Source organism: Triturus cristatus, chromosome 4_2 (genome assembly GCF_964204655.1).
Source record: "Triturus cristatus chromosome 4_2, aTriCri1.1, whole genome shotgun sequence".
In the NCBI taxonomy this organism is placed as follows: Eukaryota; Metazoa; Chordata; class Amphibia; order Caudata; family Salamandridae; genus Triturus; species Triturus cristatus.
Genome location: NC_140586.1, coordinates 558,820,062 through 558,842,917, shown reverse-complemented (window position 1 = coordinate 558,842,917; position 22,856 = coordinate 558,820,062). Strand labels below are relative to the sequence as shown.

Genomic DNA, 22,856 nt, shown 5'->3' with positions numbered 1-22,856 from the left:
TTGCAGTTCAGCAATGTTAACTGATGAGAGGAAAACAAGAATGCAGTTTTGAAGGTAAGTAAAGTACACGACTTACAAATCCATTCTTCAGGGTTTCAAGTCAACACCAGGCAAGGTTCAAATTTGTATCAAGCGTGCACCACCAGTGGCACAGGGACAGCCGGGTGCAGAGGTCAAATTCGAGGTCGGTGCCCAATGTTAACCAATGGAGACTGGGTGTGATTGAAGATGCTCAGCTCACAGGTGAGTAAAACGGTGTCAGGGGTTGATATCCTGGAGTTAAGGTAAGCACAGGCGGGGGGGGGGGGGGGGGGGAACACAAGGCAGCACCAAACTTACACCCTCAGTGTCACAGGGGCAGCCAGGTGCAGAGTGCCAACACAGCGTCGGGCGCCCAATGCACCTCAACGGAGGAAGATTGGTTTTGAAAACAGGCTACAAGTGCTTGCCAGGAGGCCGGACGAAGAAAGTCCACAAATGCCCAGGTAAGTAGTGATGCTTGGGGATGTAGGGACACTGTTGGTAAAGCTCCCTAAGACCCAGGGGCTTTGGGTGCTGGGGTGTTTTGCATTTGGAACAGGTTACTGGGTAGGTTGGGGTCAGACAAAGTCTTCGTATTGAGGCTGCAGGTGTCGAGGTAGAGTCTGGCAGGGGTCAGCCCTCGGTGGACTCTGGCTCAGAATTGCTGGGGAACCTTCGCAGGACTAGTGGTCTACTTGGGCTCGGGCAGTCTGCTTTGGGTGCAAAGATGGATCTGGAGGCGGTTTTGCGGTTCCTAGGGCAGAGTTCTGGATTTAAAGTATTTTTTGTCTTGGACAGGTCCTCTGTCTACAGAAATTTCTTGGCTTTATAGAAAGTAGGCAATCCTCCCAGAGCTTTGTAGGTCGCTGGGCCTGCAGGATGAGTTGTCTTTTGGTAGCAAGGGCGAAAGGCAGCTGGCAGGGCTGGCGCAGAGTCAGTCACTGGTCCTTCTTTCTTGCTGTTGCTACTCTTCGGCGTCCAAGCATCGCAAGTCATCAGGAATCTCATTGCAGGTTTTTGGGGGGTGGCGGGTCCCACCTAAATACTAGATTTAGGGGGTGTTACAGGGACCAATGAGTTCCTTTACTGGGGTGTCTACACCTTCTATTATGCCACCCTCCTGTGGGAGTGGGATATAGCCCTAGCCCTGATTGGATAACCCCCAACATCTTCAAAATGGTGGGCACTGAAAAATGTGCTTCACTAGGCCTCCAGCACCTGAGGGGTGGAGTTGACGAAGAGGGGCTCACCTCCTTTTCTAACTAAGTTTACCCACCAGTTCTCCTGCCAAATGTGGGAGTTTGAAATGGGGACTGCCATCTGCTGCTAGCAGCAGAGGCTCGGGTTGCATTACAAAGGCTGCAAGGCCTTTGAAGCTTCCCTCTCAAGGACTGTGTTCATCTTGGGGGAGGAAATGTGACACTTCCGCCCAGGATGGTCTTTTTTTCTGGCCTCAGAGAGGGGGCCTCTTGACCCAGGGGTCCAGAAACATGTCTGGTGGTGGTAGGCTGCCTAAAGCCAGTCAGAGACCACACCGGAGCTTGTAGGTTTTCAGGGGGCACGTTTGAGGTGCCCTCTGAGTACATGTTTTAATAAATCCAACAGTGGCATCAGTGTGGGTTTATTAAGAGGAGTGGTTTGGTGCCAAACACTCCTGAGTTCAGGGAAGCCACATGGTGCTGGGGAACTAGAGTTGTCGAGTTTCCAGCCCATGTACTCTATGGTACTTACAAAATTAATAATAGACTTAAATATTGTAGGGGTACATCTGCTCATGGAGATATGCCCTCACCTGACATAGTACAGTCTGCCTTAGGGCTTGTAAGGCCTGCTAGAGGTGTGACTTACCTACACCTTGGGCAGTGCGACTTACCTACACCTTAGGCAGTGCTGTTGTACATGGTACACAGGCAGTGTGCCACTTCAACGTTGTCCTTTTTCTCTGCACCAAGGCATGCAGGCTGCACTGGGTACGTTATTTAGTGTAATCCAGCAGTTAAGCGTTGACTTTTGTGGACCGTCACTGAAACATTACTTTAAGCCCGCTGAGTCATTATTGGAAGCTGGTGACCCCTCTACTAAGCAATTTCTATGATTTGAACCTCATTACAAATCAAAAATAAGTCCACATCAAACAAATGTTCAAATATTGAAATATTTTAGTAAATTCACAATCAAATATAGAAAAAGTTTTCAGTGTTTTAATTTTCCTTCAATTGTATATACTTTATTAATTTTAGTAATTAATTTTCTAAAACCATCGCAGACCCCCTGAGTAGGACTCATTTCTTAGTTAACATTACTCTCCAATCTATTCAGATTCCATTTAGTTAATGAAAAATTCTGCTTTGTTTCTTTTTCTCAATTCTTTTACGAATGAGCGTGCATTAAAAAAAAAAAAAGTGACATTTTTTCTAAATCAGTATTACTCTTTGTACGGTTTCCATTTAGTTCAGGAAAGTTCTAATTTATTTTTTCAAAGGAATACGTTTGTTACCGGTTTCTTTGTTCCGTTATCTGGCATGTGAAATGTCCCACTGCTGTTTAGTCGCACAAGAAATCGCACTCAATCATGTTCTACCATGCACATACATTTTGTATTCTTTATTCAGGCAGCTCATTCATTTATTTTAAAGCGCTACTCCCCCTGTATTAAGTTGTATCCTCTTCCAGTGCTGGCAGCAAGTATTTTGTTCGAATTTATGTTGAAATTATTGTTTTTGTAGGTTACCTCTTTTGTTACAGCTACAGGCTTTATCTACTGTAAGGGCCTGACTAGTGTAGGATTTTGATTAGCGATTTTGAGTTTGGAAAATCCAGGCTCTCTTTAAGGCTTGTTGGTGTATTCAAAGAGTCTTCAAGCCAGATATTTGTCTCTTAGGACGCCCATGCTGTCTTTTGCTAATATCAGGATCACAAGGTCATCAATAATCTTAGATAAACTAGATGTGAGATAGATGATGTACCAGAGAAAAGTTTTAATGGTAAAGGACCGGTAAATAGTTCAGGTTTAGTGGTACAATTTTGTTTGATTAGTTGATCTGCTGTATGGAAAGCAATTTTGACATTGATAAGGGGGGAACTTTGGGATCCTACCAAAGATATCTGTGCCTCAGTTGATGTGGGATAATATGAAAGAGTATGTGGTGTCAAGGAGATGTGTTCTTGGAAGGAAATAGTTTATCTTATGTAGGAGAGAGATCTGATGATGTGCTGTTTGAATATAATTGCTGACGTGGTCTATGACCAGGAGTCAATGTAGAAACCAAGTGATTCGGCATTAGTAGAGAGGGTGGTGCCTAGTGATGTGATTTATGCTGTCATTTGACAGAATTTATATATTTTTTTGTGGTATTGGTTTTTACTAGGGGGCTCTTTGTTAAACGTTACGAAGGACACAATGAGATAGAGTTGTGTGTCGGGGAATTTTTGGTGGCTTCATTTGCTAGAGGCTTCCTGTAGAGGTTCAGTATCATGGAGGCAAGGTTGAAGTATTGGGGTGGAGGGGAAATCCTGGTGTCTCGAAGAGTAGGTTTCTTTTGAGATGCCTATTTGAAAGTTCTCTTTGTGAGGGAAGCAACCAACCTGTGGGCTGTGAAACAGGGGTGCCCTCTTTGGCCCCCCTCTTTGCCATTGTGATGGAACCTCTAGCCGCACACATTTGCCAGCATCACACAAACAGAGGAGTGGGCTTCACAACCCGAGGCGTCACTGTGTCCTTGTATGCAGATGACATCACTCTTTGTCAGTCAGCCTGAACACAACCTCTCCCCATTAATTCGGGAAATCATACGCTTTGGGGGGTTCTCCTGGGTTCAAATAAACTGGGCCAAGTCAATACTCCTTCCTTTAACTGAAGCCACAATCCCATTCACCGTCGAAAACCCACTCCAGTGGGCCATGGGACCGTTAAGTACCTAGGGATTCACGTCAGCAGGGATATAACTGAGGTGTGGAGAACTAACTTTGGCAAAGCAATGACGTGGCTTGAGGAACGCATTCCCCTATGGTCTAAACTCCCACTATCACTGGCGGGCCGAATTGCCATCACAAAGATGGTTGTATTACCGAAAAATCTATATCTATTTATAAATATTTCAATCCCGATCACACAGGTTTTTTTTAAACTGGTCCGCTCTAACCTGATCACACTGGTTTGGGCACGCCGAGAGCCCCTGGTCAGGTACGAGCTGCTGACCCTACCGCAATCCCAGGGAGACCTAGGGGCACCAGATTTACAGCTATATGCACTTACTGCTCTATTGAACGCACCCTACACCCTTTCAACCGCACGTCGTGGTAGAGATAGAGGCGATCGCACCATGGCCACTTTCGACTGCACTGTTCCTTCCATATAAACGACCCACTTCCGGAATAGAAACTTCACAATGTATGAGGTGAGAGTGGGTTGGGTTGGCACGCCGTGCAGGCGTTCCTATCCTTTATGCCCCATCGATCCCAGTAGCAAGACACCCCCTAATACCCCTATTACATGATGGGAGCGCATGCAAAAGGGCTAACAACCTTAATATCCATATCTTCGCAGACCTCTTCCCAGGGGACAAATTCTGTGGCCCCCCGACCCCGCAACCTGACTCCAGCGCACCCTTGGACACTCGTCTTTACTATCAACTACGGGTGACCTGTAAAGAGCTATTCAGAACATTTCCAGCCCCCCGGAGACCTTCACAGTCTTAGAACACATATACATTACGGCTTCACCCCAGAAACGTATTACGCATCTATACAACAACCTACAACACACACCTCACCTGCAATGCCCACACTGACCCGGGACACCTGGGGGCAAGATCTAGCCCTCCCACTCACAGATGCACAATGGGCATGTTGCTGCAGTCAACTTCAATTACTATCTTCGAATTATAGGCTACGCCTAATTCACTTTAATTTCCTCCACCGCACCTACCGCACTCCAGCGCTACTGCACATGTTGTCACGCCACCTCAGCAGATTTCCTTCATCTTGCCTGGCAATGCCCAGCTATCGTAGCATATTGGGTGGAGGTGTTTCGGGTGATAGAGAAAGTTATAAACGCACCGCTGCCCCCATCTCCCCATATCAGACTATTAGGATACGTGGCGGAGATAGCCAGCAACTCTCGTAAGCTCTCCGTTCTAATGCTACACCTTGCCAAACGCAGGGTCGCAATGTGCTGGGACAGTACACTAGCCCCGAAAACGCACGATTGAATCAAAGACATTTCATATTGCCATGAACAGTTGTCTATCTTTTGGGACCTAATGTTCCCAAGCTCCGGACCCCTCACATTTGGGAGCCCTTTACCTGCTATATTCGCCAACAGGCACATTCTTCCAGCCCATGAACTTTTCTACAAACTGACTTTGAAGACCAACATTAACTTGCTGTCGAATCTACAGGTGCCGTTGCTATATTTGCTGTGCCATTTATTGTGCTTTGCATACATGTGTATTGACTGTCAACTATTATAAATAACGTTTTTTTTTTTTAAACCTGTTGAAGATATCTTCATGTGGGTGGTATGTGTGTTGAATAAATCTTGGTGATTTTGTCAAAGGTTGCCAGTAGGTCTTGGTACCAGCGACTCGGAGGGTATTTTAAGTAATTTATAGGGTAATTGTCTGGGTGAGTACTGCATTGAGGGTGGAAGCCAATTTGGTAGGCTTTTAGTGAATTATATAGGTTGATATGTTTTTGGTTCTGACCTGCTACTGCTTTTTCGGGTCTTAACTAAGAAAGGGAAATGTGTGATGGCCAATGTGTCAAGGTAGTTGGTCCAGGTTTTTAAGGGGAGAGGATTATTTGTGTGGTTTTCAGTGCTGCACAGTAGATTTGGGTGGGGGAGAGAATCTTGATATCAAGATAGGTTGATTGGGGAAAAGCGTCTAGAAGATTTTGTTGTCAAAGAAAAAGTGTCCTCCTAGAAAGTATCCTGGAGGGGTTGAGGGATGTTTGATAACTGGTTTATGACGAGGGGCTTGAAGTATTGTCAGATATATATGAACTGGGTGTGGGATTTGAGATGTAGATGAATTGCAGCAGTTAGAGAGGTTGGTGATAATGTGTATTGTTACAGTTTTTATGTCTGAATAGGTCCTTCATGCTCGTTCACTTCACGATTGGGTGCGGGATAATTTTGGAAAAAATGGAGTTGGCATAATATTTAGCTATAAAATAGTGCTTTTGATTTGCTCTTTGCTCTTGTTTCATTCCTCTGAGAGGAACTTGGTTTAGTGATCTGAATTTGCTTGGCTTGGAAGGAATGTGTGTGCTGAGTGAACCTTTTTCCCAGCGAGGAATTCTTCAGCAGATTCAGAAAAGCTCCAGATCTATTCAGAGTTTTGTGATTGGTTGAGGATAATTCAGATTGTCTGGTTTAAGAAGCTAGAGAAAGGATAAGGTGTGATGTATGGATTCAATCTTATTTTTCCCAGGTTTGTGCTGCAAAGCTTTTAGTGAGTATATGCATTATTCTGTGTAAATCTGTAAACCAAATAAGAATGATTAAATATTACTTTTCACCGTTTGTTTTTTGTTCATTAGTAAAAAAAAAATCATCATCGGTTTTTGATGATTAGCGAAACTAGGGCGCGCTGAGTCCCAGTATAGGATATTAAGTAGTGTGTGGCTTAGCTCCCCATACCTCTGCTTACCCCTCATTTTGACAGACTGCTGTGTATTCGAGTAAATTCCTGAAAGTTGCTATAGTAGCTTCAGATGATCAGCCATTCTTCACTCTGTGCATTGCTGTCAGCTGTATCCATGCATGAGTGACTTTTAGCCAGTGCTAGGTCTGACTTTTGAGGTAGCTTTAGCTGTTTTTCCAGACAATTGTTTTAGTGAAAAAACAATCATACATAATATACATATGTAGAGGAGCTTTTCATCCATGGGAATCATCCATTGATCTGTTCAAGTGTCATTCACTTATTTCTTCCACCCACCACAGCATACAACATGTCTCTGTCCACTTTACATATTGACACCCTTCACTTTGAGTGACTGCACAAAGCTGTGCACATTGTTCATATTCCCCTAAATGGTCCCATTCTCTACAGCGACAGAGCTGGTTCAAAGTGGGCTTTGGATTTTATTAATTTACATTATTACATCATTTACATTCATTTTAAATACAGGCTATTTATTTTGTCTGCACTTAGAGTGCAACGTTAGATGGTGAGGTATTTTCAATCTCATTTTAAAAAGGCTTTGTTATACCATTGTAGCTTTTTGTGATTTGAGTGCCTGGCTTAGTGCTGATCTAATCGTCTATCCTTATAGCATTATAATGATAAAATGCAGAGCACAACTGAAATGATTGTCGCTTAAAAATAGTGTAAAACAGCCACATCAGAGTTTTTTTTTTTATTTGACATTTTATTGCAAGCAAGTTGCAGCCATATTCGGGTGGCGGCATAATCTCTTTTTTACAGTTCTTTTCGTACCATATGGTTACAAAAACATTTTTTTTAAAGCTAACCATTGTACTAGCTCATCGTTTCCCAGGAGAGACTATTGGCTTTGCAAGTGCTTTTTACGTCAAGCCTGGGCAGCGCATGCGCTGCTCTGTGATGCATGATGTATTCAAGTATGGACTTGAAGCCCCGCCCACTCTCTGCCCATATTTGTCATTGACTTGTGTCATTGCCCTTTGTAAATGCTGGCTTCTGATTCTTGCTTGTCAGTCCCTCCTTTATACTGCCTTGTCCTCATCCATAACCTCCCATGAGGACTGGTTCTTTTACTTCGGTTGTCACACGGTAGGTCTTATTTAGTCTGTAAGCACTATTTTTTTTTTTTCGCCTACTGACAGCCCTACATGCTTTCCTGCAGCTCAGGACAATGGCGGCTTCTTATTTGAAATGCAATAGGTCTCGCATTTACAAGACTTTAAGCTATTGGCATTGTAAATGACAATGCCTTTTACATATGTGTTAATTTTCAAAAACGATAAATAAAAGGCATTATGATTTACAATGCCATTAGCTTAAACTCTCGCAAATGCAAGACCTATTGCATTGCAAATGCTTGTATAGATGGGCCTGCAACATGGGCGTCCGCAGAAATTCTTCCAGGGTGGGCTAACCTGGCAAATGAAGGGGCGTGGCTAATGTTAATCAATAGGGGCGGGGCTACAATGGCAGACAATCAGGATTGGGTAAGGCTCAGGCCAAGCTGAGAAAAACCAGCATTGGCATAGCCAATAGGTCTCGCCTTTGTTCCTTATAAGTATTTAGTTCTGCAGCAGGTCCCAATGGTGAGACCTATTGGCTATGCTATATCGGGACATGTTGAGATGCTAGGGGACTGGGTCTCGATGTCGGGTTGGGAGCACAGCAATGACCTACTCAATTTGAATGCGTACGTAATACAACCGGAGGGGTGAAATGAAAGGTTCACTACCACAAAAAAACAGGAAGGTAGAAAGTTAGGCTGGTTAGAAAGGTGAGGAGGGGTAGAGGCAGGCATGGTGGTGAGGGGAGAAACAGATGCATGCTAGGAGAGCGCTGTGAGGGAGGGAGGCGAAATGGGAAGAGGCACTGAAAGGTGGGTCGGGTAAAGACCGAGGTGAGGCAAACAGAAGGGTAGCGAGGGGTGAAGGGTAGACCAAGAAGTGAGGTGTAGAAGAAAGATTCAGGAGCAGAGACAGGTAAATCAAAGCTGGAGAGGGGAGAATAATGCAGTCGTAGAACGTGAGAGGGCCAGGGAGAGGTGTGTCAGAGACAGGTAGAGACAGCTGAGGAAGAGGCAGTGCTTAATTTGTAAAATATGAAGTGCAGGTGCTCAAATGTTTGTCGGAGGTCACACCCACTTTTCCGGCTCCACCCACTTCTTCCACTGGCTCCACCCACTTACTCTATTGGCTCCACCCACATCCTCAACTGGCACTGCTAAAAGTCAGATGTAATAACCGATCTGAATTTTAGCAAGGGAGCCTTCCTCATAGTAAGGTTTTGATGGGAGGTTCCCCTGCTCTGTGCCTAATGACTGCTAGAGGTGTTTGGGGGGGATTATCCCCTCAAGAACATTTTGTAACAAGAAAGACCAAGATGGTGGACAACACATTTTCCATTACATATTTAGCTGTATTAAATTTCAAAGCGTAGTAAATGGTAAATGATGACCTGACATAAGCACCCATACCATAAACCGTGGAAATCTCACATATAAGCACCGAGGCCATTAACCGTGGAAATGACACACATAAGCCCTCAGGCCAGAAAGCATGGAAGTGTCACACGTAAGCACCCAGGCCATAAACCGTGGAAATGTCACACATAAGCACCCAGGCCATGAACTGTGGAAATGTCACATGCAAGCACCCAGGCCATTAACCATGTAAATGTCACACATAAGCCCTCATGCCAGAAAGCATGGAAATGTCACACAAAAGTACTCAGTCTCAGACCAGGAAGCATGGAAATGTCACACAAAGGCACCCAGGCCAGAAAGCATGGAAACGTCACACAAAGGCACCCAGGCCAGAAAGCATGACAATTTCGAACAAAGGCACCCCAGGCCATGAACTGTGGAAATGTCACACATAAGCACCCAGGCCAGAAAGCATGGAAATGTCACACATAAGCACCCAGGCCATGAACTGTGGAAATGTCACACATAAGCACCCAGGCCAGAAAGCATGGAAATGTCACACATAAGCACCCAGGCCAGAAAGCATGGAAATGTCACACATAAGCACCCAGGCCAGAAAGCATGGAAATGTCACACATAAGCACCCAGGCCAGAAAGCATGGAAATGTCACACATAAGCACCCAGACCAGAAAGCATGGAAATGTCACACATAAGCACCCAGGCCAGAAAGCATGGAAATGTCACATGCAAGCACCCAGGCCATGAACTGTGGAAATGTCACATGCAAGCACCCAGGCCATTAACCATGTAAATGTCACACATAAGCCCTCATGCCAGAAAGCATGGAAATGTCACACAAAAGTACTCAGTCTCAGACCAGGAAGCATGGAAATGTCACACAAAGGCACCCAGGCCAGAAAGCATGGGAACGTCACACAACGGCATCCAGGCCAGAAAGCATGGAAACGTCACACAAAGGTACCCAGGCCAGAAAGCATGACAATTTCGAACAAAGGCACCCCAGGCCAGTGGCGCTGGAACAATTTTCAGAGCGTTGTCCTAATTATTACCACTCTTCCCTTCACCTCTCTCACGGTCTTACTTCTTTCTTACTACACCTCTCCTTCTCTACCTCTTTTTTTCTGCCCCTCTCATCTTTCTGTGCCCCTTTCCCAGTATCAACCCACTCTCCCTTCCTCACCGACAACCATACCTCTACTTCTCCCTCTCTTTATGAACTTTTGTATCTCACCTCTTACTCTCTACCTCTTTACCTCAACCACTCTAGCTTTGTTTCACCCTCAGCTCTCTTTCAATACCTCACCAATGTCTTTTTGCTTCACTCAACGTCTCCTCTTTCTGCCCTTCAGCACTCTAATTCTACCTTTCTTTCTATCTCTCTACACCTGACTTATCATTCTACGCCTCACTTCACATTTTACCTCTTTTCCTCACCCTGATTTCTCTAGCTTGCACCCCTCTATAGTTCTTGTACTGTAACTGCCCACATTCTACCTGCCACTGCTTTCACTACTTCTCTCTGCCTCGAGTGCTCTCTTTTTTTTTTTAAAACAAATTTTATTAAATGATTGCAGTACAGTTGCTGAGCCCTGACCTCCAGGTACGTCAGCCAGGCAGATGTATCACAATAACAACAGCACAATCCATTTTGTTTTACTGTTAAACGAAGAACATACTACACCTACTTTCAAACCTAAACTATCCCCCCACCCTCCTCTCCCCCTCCCAACCCCCTGCCCCTCCCTCCCGGTTCTCACCCCCCCCATCGCATGGTCACTGTTACAGTCCCCCCTCCCATCCTTCGGCCCCCATCCGTAACATGGCGTGTTCCTGGCCTGCCCTGTCGCCTCAGAATTCCTGCCCTGGGTCTTGGTCCCCTGGCGGCTCCAACCAAATGCCTCTGAAGTCTGCCCACCGCTGCCAGATTTTAAAATGTTTACGCGGGCATCCCCGAGCTACGAAGATCGGTTGCTCCATGCCCATACAAAAATCAAGTCCCCTTTTCCAGGCTAGCACCGAAGGGGGGCGCGGGTTCTTCCAGGCCTGTGCAATGTCTCTCTTGGCCAGGGTAAGACCTAGTAGCAGCAAGTGTCGCTTATGGACATTGCCCCCAATCCCCTCCATGACGTGCAGGAGTCCCAACCTTGGCGTACGAGGGAGCTCCCATCCCAGGACTTCCGACAGGCTATCCCATACCCCTTTCCAGAAGCGAGATAAGGACCCACAGCTCCACACCGTGTGTAGAAGTGTCCCAACTTCTGATCCACATCGAAGACAATCTGGGGAGGCGATCAGACCCGCCCGCCACAGCCGCTGTCTAGTATAGTATGTGCGGTGCAGGTACTTGAATTGAATGAGACGCAGCCGCATTGCAATGGCCGCCTCCCTAGGGGCCGCTAACGCTTCCCTCCAGTCATCCTCGTCTAGATCTCCCACATCCCTTACCCACGCATCCCGTAATTTCTGTAGCGAGGGGGAGCAATGAACAACCAGCGACTGGTAAATGCGTGAAATTTTTTTGGTTTCCAGGTTACCCATAAACACCCTCGCCTCCAAGGGGCTGAACTCCGGCACGGACTCCAGACCCTCCAAGTACGGGGCAATGGTGTGGCGAAACTGCAGGTATCGGAAAAACTGGGTTCGTGGCATGTCATACTCCCGGCTTAATTCCTGGAACGATTTTAGCGTAACTCCCGACAGTACGTCGCCCAGTGATGATATTCCAATGTTATCCCAACCCGTGAATCCCCGCAGAGCCGCCAGCTCCGGCAAGCGTCCATTGCCCCAGAGGGGAGTCTCCCCAGTTAGGGTATTCCACCATCCCATACGACGCAGGGCCTGCCTCCAAATCCGAAAGACCGTCTGCGTCCCGGGGGGAAGCGCCCCTCGTATCGGCGCCGCGTAGAGTATCGTATGTAGCGAGTGGGGTTCCATGAGACAGCGCTCCCGGGCATAGGCCGGGTCCCTTCTGTCCCCATACCACCACTCGTTAAGGACCAGAAGATGAGAGGCCTGATAGTAGGATAGTATATCCGAGGTCGCCAAGCCACCGCAGTAGGTGGACAAGAAACATGTACGGAGCGCCACCCGGACCGTACCGCCGGCCCAAAGGAACCGACCCAATTCTGAGTCAACCTGCCGAAACCATGCGGGTGGAATTGGGTAGGGGTGATTCTGCAGTTGATACAGCAGTCTGGGTAGGGCAACCATCTTAAAGATGGCGGACCTGCCAAATATTGTCAGCGGCATACGAGTCCACGTCTGGATATCCGCCTTGACTCGCCTCCAGACCGGCAGCACATTCCGTTCCCGCGACCGCTCTGGCGCAATCGACAGGAATACTCCCAGATATTTAATCCCGTCGACCGCTATCTGCAGATCAGACGCCCAGGTTCCAGGTACCCCGCGCCCCCCCAACACCCACAGCGTAGACTTGCGCGGGTTTAGATATAGCCCAGAGGTTTCCCCGAAAATTTGCAAGATCCGCCTGATGCGCGGTCCAGACCGATCAAGATCTGTAATAAAGAATAGCACATCATCTGCATACAGTGCAATTCTATCCGATGGTTCCCCAGGCCATTCAAATCCCCGTAGCTGTGCGTCCACTCGCACCCATGCGGCAAGGGGCTCCATGGCCAGCGCGAACAGATATGGCGATAGGGGGCAGCCCTGTCTAGTGCCCCGCTCAATCGCAAACCGATAAGAGACCGCCCCTGCCACCCGCACTGAGGCCGTCAGATCCGTATATAAGAGGCGAACATAGGCCAGAAAGTGAGGGCCCAAATTAAGGCGGGGCAGCAATGCAAATAAGTAGATCCAGCTTAGGGAGTCGAACGCCCTATCCATATCGGCCAAGAGAAGGGCCGCCGGCTCTCCCACTTTCTCGGCCGCCGCCATCGCCACATGTGCCCGGCGAATGTTATGTCGGGTGGCCCTGCCGGGCATGAATCCGGCCTGATCTGGGTGAATGAGATCCGTTACATGGGGCAGCAGCCGGTTGGCCAAAGCCTTCGCCAGGACCTTGGCCTCCACATTGAGCAATGATATCGGGCGATATGAGGTGTGCTGTTCTGGCGGCCGGCCAGGCTTCTGAAAGACCACCACCTCCGCATGTCGCCAGTCCGGAGGGAGAACTCCTGTCTCTCTAGCCTCCTCTACAACCGCCTTGTAGTGAACTCCTAGCTGTAAGTGGTACCTCTTGTAGAATTCGCTAGGGAAGCCATTTGAACCCGGGGCGCGCCCCGTATTCAACTCGCCCAGCGCCGTGCCCAACTCCTCTGCTGTCAGGGGGAGCTCTAATCGTTCCCGCGTCTCGTCTGACACTGCCCGGGGTGGGAAGTCCGCCAGGAATTTATCCACCACATCCGCCGACAGGCATTCATGGGGGGTATACAGTTCCGCGTAGTATGTAGCGAAGCTCTTCGCTAGTATCGCCGGGTCCGTAACCGGGGTCCCCGTCGCGTCTAATATCCCCGGCAACGCCTGGGGATGCAGTATACCCTGGCATAGCCGGTGCAGCATTGCGCTCGACTTATCCCCCCACTGATAGATCCTGCTCCGCGTTGCGAGCCAGATCTGTTTCGCCTCCTCCATCTGGAGGGAGGCATAGGCCTGCTGCGCTAGTAGTAGTCGTTCCACCTCCGGGGTCCCCTCATCTTCCCCACCCCTGCGCTCTAATTCCTCAATTTCCGCCGCCGCCCTTACCATGGTCTCCCTACGCTTTCTTCGGGCAGTCGCACACCAAGCTATATCCACGCCCCGCAGTGTAGGTTTCATAGCTTCCCACAGCATCGCGGCATCGGTGACCGACCCCACATTCTCTGACAGAAAATTCGCGACGGCCTCCCCCATATGTTCTTGATAATCTGGCTGTTGTAGGTGCCACGTGGACATACGCCACCGCAGCGGCTGCCGCCGCCCATCTAAACTGACTGTAACCGCGACGGGGGAGTGATCCGACAGGCCCCTCTGTAGGATGTCCGCCGCCTGCACTCTATGCGACATCCCGCTTGGAACAAAGAGGTAATCAAGGCGCGAGAATGAATGGTGGACAGCCGAGAGGTATGTGTATTCTCGCATATTCCCATGGAGGTAGCGCCACGTATCAACCCAGCCCATACCCGGTACCATGTCATGCAATTTAGTGGAAACTGTCCCCTCCGACGTGCCACTGTGGCGGGACCTGTCCTGCCCGCGATTCATCACGTCATTCCAGTCCCCCCCTACAATCGCCAGCCCCTCAGGCACCTCTGCCCATACTCCAAACAATTTCTCCACGAAGGACCCCTGCAAGGGAGGCGGCGCGTATACACTCCCCAGAATCAGTGCTTCCCCCCCCAACGTCCCGCTAATGAACACATAGCGGCCCTGCTGGTCTATCCATTGCCTGGAATGAACGTAAGGGACCCTGCGGTGCACTAACACCGCCACTCCCCTAGAGCCCCTAGTAAAACCCCCATGGAAGACTTGCCAATAACCGAAGCGCTGTAGGCATAATACCTTTGTGCCCAGTAGGTGGGTCTCTTGTAGCATAAGGACATCAGCTCCCATTCTTTTAGCGAATCGCAGGACTGCACCCCTTTTTATCTTGTCCAGGACCCCCCGCACATTCCTCGAGTGCTCTCTTACTAACCTCTTTCTACTTTAGCTCTCTGTCTAACTCACCTCTCTTGTACCCTACTACCACTCCCTAAAGTTTCTTCGCTATATTTCTTGATGTCTCTCTGTCTAACGGTCATCTCTAGAGGAGGACTAGATAGGACCTCCTGTGCAATAAAGGCGACCAAACTGAAGAGGCGGCTCTAAGTCCAAAGCACATGATTCTGCATGCACCTGAAATGTCTGACAATCCTACAGTCTCTTTCCCTCAAACAGCTTTTTATTTTCTCTTCCACACATTCTGCTGAACAGAACAGCTGAATGCATGCGAATGACCCAGGTCCCAGACTAACTGCATCCTGCATTTTTATATTAAGAATTTCGACCATGCAGTGCTACATCATAATTGAATCCTCAACATAAACAAACCAAAAAATCAATGCCATTAAGGACATTGTATTTGCACACGGTGCCCGGCGGCGGAGGCATGGTTGCTCAGGGCAGGCCTGGCCTCGGACTCCTTACTCGGGGGTTCACTTCACAGTTCACTTCATACATATGAAGTGAACTGTGAAGTGAACCACCAAGTGACGAGTCTATGGCCTGCCCTGAGCAATCATGCCTCCGGCGCCGGGCACCGTGTGCAAGTACAATACCATTGGCCTGGACTAGGAGGCTGGAAGTGAAAGCAAACGGGAGTTTAAAGAAGAAACATTTGGGGAAGTACTAAACAGAAAGTGCGCACACAGACTGAATACTAAAATGATTTTTCTATTCTGTTTGCTTCTTATCTTTTCCATTTTGGTGCAATATAATTAATATTTTCCACTAATGTAAAAGTCGCTTTATTTTTTCTTTAGAGAATGAAGGCGTTAGTTCAGCTATATTAGAATTCACACTTGTTCCCTTCCCAGCATGCCTTACACATATGTGTGGTGGCAGCAAGCATTTAACTGATTGAACAAACTTATGGACATTCACAATAGAATAGATTTTTGCAGCGTGTCTGTTGGAAAACCACTCCCACACTAGAAGGGGTGGTGGTGGTCTTCCGGACACACTGTGGTAGCTTGGCTCGAGTGGTCAGGAAACAGGCGCCGTGCTAAGCATACAATATACCCATACAATAACCATGCGTGCATCCGTTCCAAAAACGACTCTACACCGTAAAAATTATGAAAATATTCTTTCTTTATCTTTTTCTCTTAGTTGCTGATTGGAAAAATAAATAAGACAATCACAATATACAAATTTAAATAGGGCAGGTCAAATAAATACTGGCTGTTTGATGAAATAAATAGGGGTGATCATAAATAACAGGGCATAAATACAAGTGCAATATATACAGACAATTAAATACTTTGAGGCAATAAATACTGTACCAATAAATATTGTACACCAACAAGTCCTGTGGACCTATAAATATAGTGCAGCAATAAATAGGTAAAAACTCAATAAATACAGTATCCCCAATAAATAATTAAAAGTATACCGCAACCCTCATATAATCAGATGACACTTCAATTCTTAAGGGCTGATAGGGCCCAGGCACAGCTTGTAGGGTTGTGGAAGGCTTGAGGGGGGCTACTCCCTGGCTGGGACAAGGCTGAGGCCTAAGCTGAGGTAGATCAAAAGGGGGGAATACCAGTGCCCTGGCTTTCTCTCTCCACACAACCTCTCTAGGTTAGTCCCAGTTCACCCCTTGCACAGTCAGGTTGGTTTCAGCACCTCCCTAGCCCCTTAGAGCAGTCTCTCAGGTCTCCACAGGGCCTTAGGCGCCCTCTACTCCACTTACTGCCCTTTTTCTGATGTTCCGACGCCGCTGGAGTCGTGTCGACGCCGTGAGGCGGTTCCGGTTCGGTCTCGGCGGCCTCGGCACAATGTCAGTTCTTTGACGACGCCGGCAGGCGGTTCCGGTCCGATGTCGGTGGCCTCGGTTCGATCTCGACCTCCGATTCGACGGCGTCGGGCAGTCTCTTCACGATGTCGACTTCGGGCGGCTCCGGTCCGATGGCGCTCTCGGCTCCGATGACGTCGGCCGGCCTGGCCTCGATGTCGACTTCCGGCGACTCCGGGGTGCGATCCTCACCCCCGACCTCCGGTGCTCCTCCACACAGGTTCCGGGCGACTCCGGAGTGCGATCCTCACTCCCGACCTCCGGTGCTCCTTTACCTCGGTCTCCGACGACTCCGGAGGGCGGACTTCACTCCTCCGATGACGCCGCTCGCTCGACCTCGGTTCACTCCCTCCTCGACCTCTGGTATTCCTCACGACCTCCGTCGGCGCCCTCTCACGACCTCAGGCGGCTCCGGGTACGACGTCGGCTACTTCAGTCAGCGCCGCTTCTCCACCTCGGGCTCCAGGTCTCAGGCTACTCGACGCCGGACTCCAGGGAAACCAGTTTCCAGGTCAGGATCTTGCTGCTTTCTTGGTTCTAAGGCCTGTTCCTGCTGTCCAGGTCCTTAGGATAAGTTTCTTCTGTCTTCTTCCCACACAGGGCTATAGGCTGGGATCCATCAGTAGGGACAAGTATCAAGGGTGGGTTTATGGACCCCACTCCAGGCACAAGTTTCCACCCCTGCTGCTTCACTCCTTCCTCCTTCACTGTTGTGCTCCTCTCTCTTCACCAGTCAGGTGCCAACTGCCAGCTCCAACTGCCAACTGCCTCTCTTATCCTCCCAACATTCTAAACGGTCTCCAACTGTCACAGAGTTCTGGAATCTCCTGGAATGTTCTGGAAGGTGCTGGTAGGTTCCAGTGGATGCTGGTGATGTCACAGGTGGCCACCATTTTGTGCTCCAGGCCCTCAGACAGAAGTTTCAGGGGTAGCTAAAATGGCTCCCTGAATCTGTAGCAACACGAAAAAGTCTGGTGGTTCCCAAAAAGGAAAAATTCAAACAGGGTTTGAGGCAAAAGTGGGACAAAATAAATAATGATGAGGAGGGACCACCCAAAGGGCTGACAGGTCTAACAGTGTCCAAAACAATTATCACCCTTTAAAGAGGTGTCCCAGCAGTGACAAAACACCACCATATCTGACCGGGTTGTAGTTTGTGTACTGGGCAGACCGTCACCTTTTCCAAGACATCACATAGTTATTTCTCTTATCCTACCTGAATCTGTAACATCTTTAAACATTCTTCATATATATATGTTCATACAGTTTCTCTTTACTGCGGCATATGTCATCAAATCACATAACCATATTTTTATGTTGTGATTGACTGTCTCTTTCACTATAAATGTGTTTCCTCTCTTCTCTCTGTGGGCACTTGAAAGGCGCAGCATGAACGCTTCATTTTCTTACTGGTAACCCCATAACTCCGATTCTACTTCCAACAGGCACTAGAAACCCAAAAGAGAAATGGCACAGCCAGTGTACCCAGAGAAGCAGGGCCGCAGCCGAGGGAATGACCAGTCACCAAAATAGCAAATCATAAGTCAGCAGAAACACAAACCCACAGCCAGAAGCACAGTGACATAAAAGCTGCCAGAATGGACCATAAGGCAGCAGTATGAAGACCGACCAGCAAAGCAGGCATATTTCAGCCGAAGCAGTTCACTTGATAATAGTAAACGTATGAAGTGAACTGTGAAGTGAACCACCGGCAAGTGACGAGTTCAAGGGAAGAAGGCCTGCGCCCTGCCCCGAGCAATGAATCATGCCTCCGCCGGCCGTGTGCAACTGCAAGCACAATGCCCGCCCGGGCCATGACTAGCACAGAAGGCTGGAAGGGCAGGGGTCCGGGCAGGGCCTTCAACTTAATTGTTACCTAGGTCTCCAAGCCTATCGTGACTGCCTAAGGAAGAAAACTGTAGGTGTAGTAAACGCTGAAGAGGGCCGTTCTTTTGTTTGTGCGTGCGCTGCGCACCACAGAGACAATGCATTAAAAGATCGATGTGTCACAACATATGAAGGGTTTTTTGCGCATTACTACAGTCAATAACACCCGACTCCGAGGCCCTGAAAGCAAAAGATTTGAAAATACCTAAAATGCTGGCTTTTTATGTTTCAGTGAGATTTCAATGATGCAGGTAACATCGATGTTGAGCCGGAGCTACCAGGATGACCGTCACCCCACCACTCTCAAGAAAAAAAAAGCACTGTTGGGTTAGCAATGGCTGCTACTTACGGTTACTGTGATGGTGGGCGGCGAGGGCACTGGCCTGCCTTTATGAACCCCGCAGAACCAAAGCTAGCCCACTCAGTGTACTGCCCACCGGCAACACTGAACTAAGGGCCACGGCTGCTGCCTAAAGCAAATTCGCAATGCGCATCAAGGTCGGACAACTATATGGATATTGCATAAATTATCGTTTGACAGTCTGGACGGTAATCATGTGTGAATCTGTTTTTTATTGGCTCTCACAGCCGCAACACTCTTCACTGGGACTCTGGAGACAAACAACACTGTCTGCGTGAGTCAGTGAGATAATATTATATATTACGCCACAATGCCATATGATGCAGAGGGACGCGTGGTGTAGACCCGGCCCTGATAAATAAGTGCCGGTGCTAAGCACCGGAAAGCACCGGCACAAATTAAGTACTGGGAAGAGGAAATAATAAAGAATGAAGTAGACAGGTGAGGTAGAGGGGTGCGTTGATATAAAGGAAGTGCAGAAATGTGTCGGAGAGATGTTACTGAAGAAGAAAAGAAGTAGAGGTATTGAGAAAGGAGTAAGATACTAAAGGTACTAAGATACTAAAAGAAGTAAGGGGTGAACAGAGGTAGAACGAGTGGAAGGGGAGAGAACACGTAGAAGATGATGGCAGAGTAAAGTGAGCGATCAGGCAGTGAGTGTGAGGAGTGGAATACAGAGGGATATGTGGCAGTGAGCGCGAGGTGCGGGGCACAGAGGTTTATGCTGTGGCATTGAGCACGAGGTGTGGGGTACAGAGTGATATGTTGTGGCAGTGAGCGCGAGGTGTGGGGTACAGAGGGATATAAGGCAGTGAGCACGGGGTGCGGGGCACAGAGGGATATGTTGTGGCAGTGAGCACGATGTGTGGGGTACAGGGGGATATGTTGTGGCAGTGAGCGCGAGGTGTGGGGTACAGAGGTATATAAGGCAGTGAGCGCGGGGAGTAGGGTACAGGGGGATATGAGGCAGTGAAACACAGGGTCGGGACGTCCTGCCAGACATGAAAGGGTGCATACTGGCAGATAGATATGTTATTGACACGAGTCTGTGTACCTGTTAGTGGGATCTGAAATCTGGGCTATGCTGCAACCTCAGTTTTTGACTTGGGAGGATAATGCATCGACTCACCCCAGAACTTCATTCAGAAGACCCCTTGCTCTCAGGCTACACAGTGTTAAAAGGAGGTCTTGGTGTCCAGACCTAACCACTCATGCTTGTGGCGCACAGCTCAAACTGGCCTTTGACATTCTCTTTGTGATAATCAGCCACAGACAGAATGACAATGGGCGGGAGGGGCTGCGAGGAGGAGTGTTAGGCCCCCCATCAGGGAGTTGAGGCCTCTGGCAGGGAAAACCTCTGTTCCCTGCAGGGCCCGGAATTACGGACAAAAGGCGTCCGTGGCCGCAGGAGAGGGGGGGGGGGGGCAAGGAGGGATGTTGGGCCCATGGCCTGCAACTATTATCATTCTGTTTCCTGAATCTGCCCGAATAAGAGTACGTGCGCCTGCGTGCTCTTTATGGTGTTTTCATTCTCTCGTCTTCCAAGAACGACACTGTGCTGTGTTTCTGAAGTGAACTATTTCACGGTCTATGTTACTGAAAGGAAAACGAGCTCGGTGGTTTTTAGTGCAGAGCAGCAGCCCTTCTACACGACTACGTAGATGCTTGTTTGTTGCTCATATTTTGCTGGATTTTCTTGCTCATTTATTATTCTAAAACAAAATTTAAAAAAACATGAGTTTAAGCCGGTACCGTTGCAAGATGCCATTGCAGAAGTCTTGCTCAAAGCATTAGAAAAACACCGTAAAGTTCAACAGCCTTTTCCTTCCCTGTGAATGGGTTAGCAGTGGTTCAGTCCAGATTACGTTATCAGGAGATCAGTTTGGATCGAGTAAATCATTGTCCGTGTGACGGGAGACAAAGTAAACTTTACGTGGACTTGCCTTCTCGGTCAGTAGACTGGACATTATGAGCCATACACGGTAAGTTGCATTGCAGCTCTGTCGCCTTTGCTACTTAGGAAATGTACATAGTTTTGTTATAATTGCAAATGATAATGCCAGTTGTGCTATTAACGACGTGGCTTGGCCCTGAAATGCCGGGTCCAAACAGATGTACTCGTTAGTTTTCCTAAACTATGGTTTGTGCAGCTTTCTAATAGTAACCGGCGCTCATCCTAGACCCCCCCCCCCCCCACCCCCCCACCCCGTTCCTATTCTAGAATCTGTAAGCTCACCACCACAGCCGATTTCAGTCTGGAAGTTGACCTGGAAATACAGTCACGGAAGAGGATTTTTTCGAAGTTTATTTAAAAACTTAGGACTTTTGTTAGATGTAATAAATTAACCGTTTCTGTGATTGTTTGTTCCTCCTAACTGTGTAAATGTCATTGTTGAAGGACTCTAGAAGCACTCCCAACAAACATTTTCACAGGATTACGCCGATAGTTGAATCCAGTGTCTGATGCAGAATTCAGTAATGGCATTTCGTGAGACTGTGTGTCATAGGTCCCTTGCAGTTATGGGCGTACTCAACAAGGAATTGGGTAACCTGTTGGGAGGTGTTAAGGTGTGGTTGTTAACGGTTATGACGAAATATTCAAAACTCGGCACTAGAGGGAATGGATTTGTCATTATTGCTTCGGGTGGTAATTCCTAAAAGTAGAAAGTAATGTAAAATTCTCCAATGTTTTGTTTTTAAAAAAAAAAATGCCCTGCCACTTTCCTCCCCTAACAATTCAAGCTTTTAACTCCAACATTTGTGTAAATCGATTCCTGTAGCTAAAATTTGAAGTAGCATTAAAGAAAAAAAGTTTCTTGACTCAGTCAATGTTAAAATAACCTCTCCCGCAGTCATGGAGGTGCTACCGATTTTGTGCTCTGCCAAGCACAAAATTGCTTAGCAACCCCTGTGCATCATTTTTCCTCAAAACAAAATGCAGCCATGCAGGTTATGAGCGCATGTATTCTTGTGGCGGTCTATTCTACCTTCCTCAAAGCAACTGAAGCATTTTATAACAAAAGTTGAACCACTGAACACCAAATACTTAATTTCTTGCAGTCATGAATCCCCAACGAAAGTCAAGTGACAACTTCGAGATTTGGTAAAGTAACACAGTTTATTGCTCGACCGTCAGTCAGGATCCCACTAAGGCAGGGAATACCACCCCTCACCCACCAATATCAAACAGGATCTTGTGTCCACCCTGGATGCAGACTGCCAGACAGCTTCAGCCCTCCTTGACTGCTCTGTAGCCAATTACTCTTTATACTAGAATATTCTAACTACCAGATGGTGAGCACTAAAATGTGTCCATTCGCTGCCGTGAGTTGTATTATTGAAATTCCAAAAGAAGATAGTGCCCCTATGACGCTATGTCATCGCCCTTATACGCACTCCCACCTTCACATCACTTGCAGTTCTAAATGTATGTGGATGACACAAATCTATTGTGTGATTGGATAGGAAGCCAAACGCAAATACTTAAACTCTTGTACCATATGCTGTTGGATGAATGATAATCACCTTTATTTCAATCGATTCTTCTCTAGGAGCTTTCCTAGCTTAGTAGCAAAGCAAAGAGCCTAATTAAAAAAAAAAAAATATGATTTAATTTTTATTTCCCAATAAATACAGTTGTAAAATGTTTGTCAATGTACATAGTTGCCCAAAGTCTTACCACGCCTACAGTCCAGTCACAGGAGGAACTCTTTATGTCCTTAATCATTTCAGTTCATAGTGCATTGCACTAATATCTATTCCAGATCTGCCCATAACCTGATTGGCAAGCTGCAAGCAGGAATTTTGATGATGGTTAACCTGAGCTTAAAGAAATAAGAATTATGCTGGCTTTCAGTGGTGCACAAGATAGTAAATATAATAATCAGCATCATGTATAAAATGCGATGGTACAGGTCTCCGGCTTCCTTCAGAAGCATTGTACGCATACTGTATGCATCCCAAGAGACACCAGGGGC

At 47.6% G+C, this 22,856-nt stretch overlaps 1 protein-coding gene across 4 annotated transcripts in view; it reads left to right on the top strand.

Annotated features, from left to right (window-relative positions):
* The window catches only part of EVI5 (ecotropic viral integration site 5), a 1,102,294-nt gene that overhangs the window by 297,183 nt on the left and 782,255 nt on the right, over window positions 1-22,856 (top strand). For 2 of the 4 annotated variants that reach the window (XM_085602191.1, XM_085602189.1), the window contains exon 1: window positions 20,819-20,861. The exons of the other annotated variants lie outside the window; for them this stretch is intronic. In XM_085602191.1, the coding sequence (XP_085458317.1) occupies window positions 20,848-20,861 (14 nt within the window). In that variant the 5' untranslated portion in view covers window positions 20,819-20,847. Of the gene's footprint in view, window positions 1-20,818; window positions 20,862-22,856 lie in introns of those variants that run through there. 4 annotated transcript variants of the gene reach the window in all.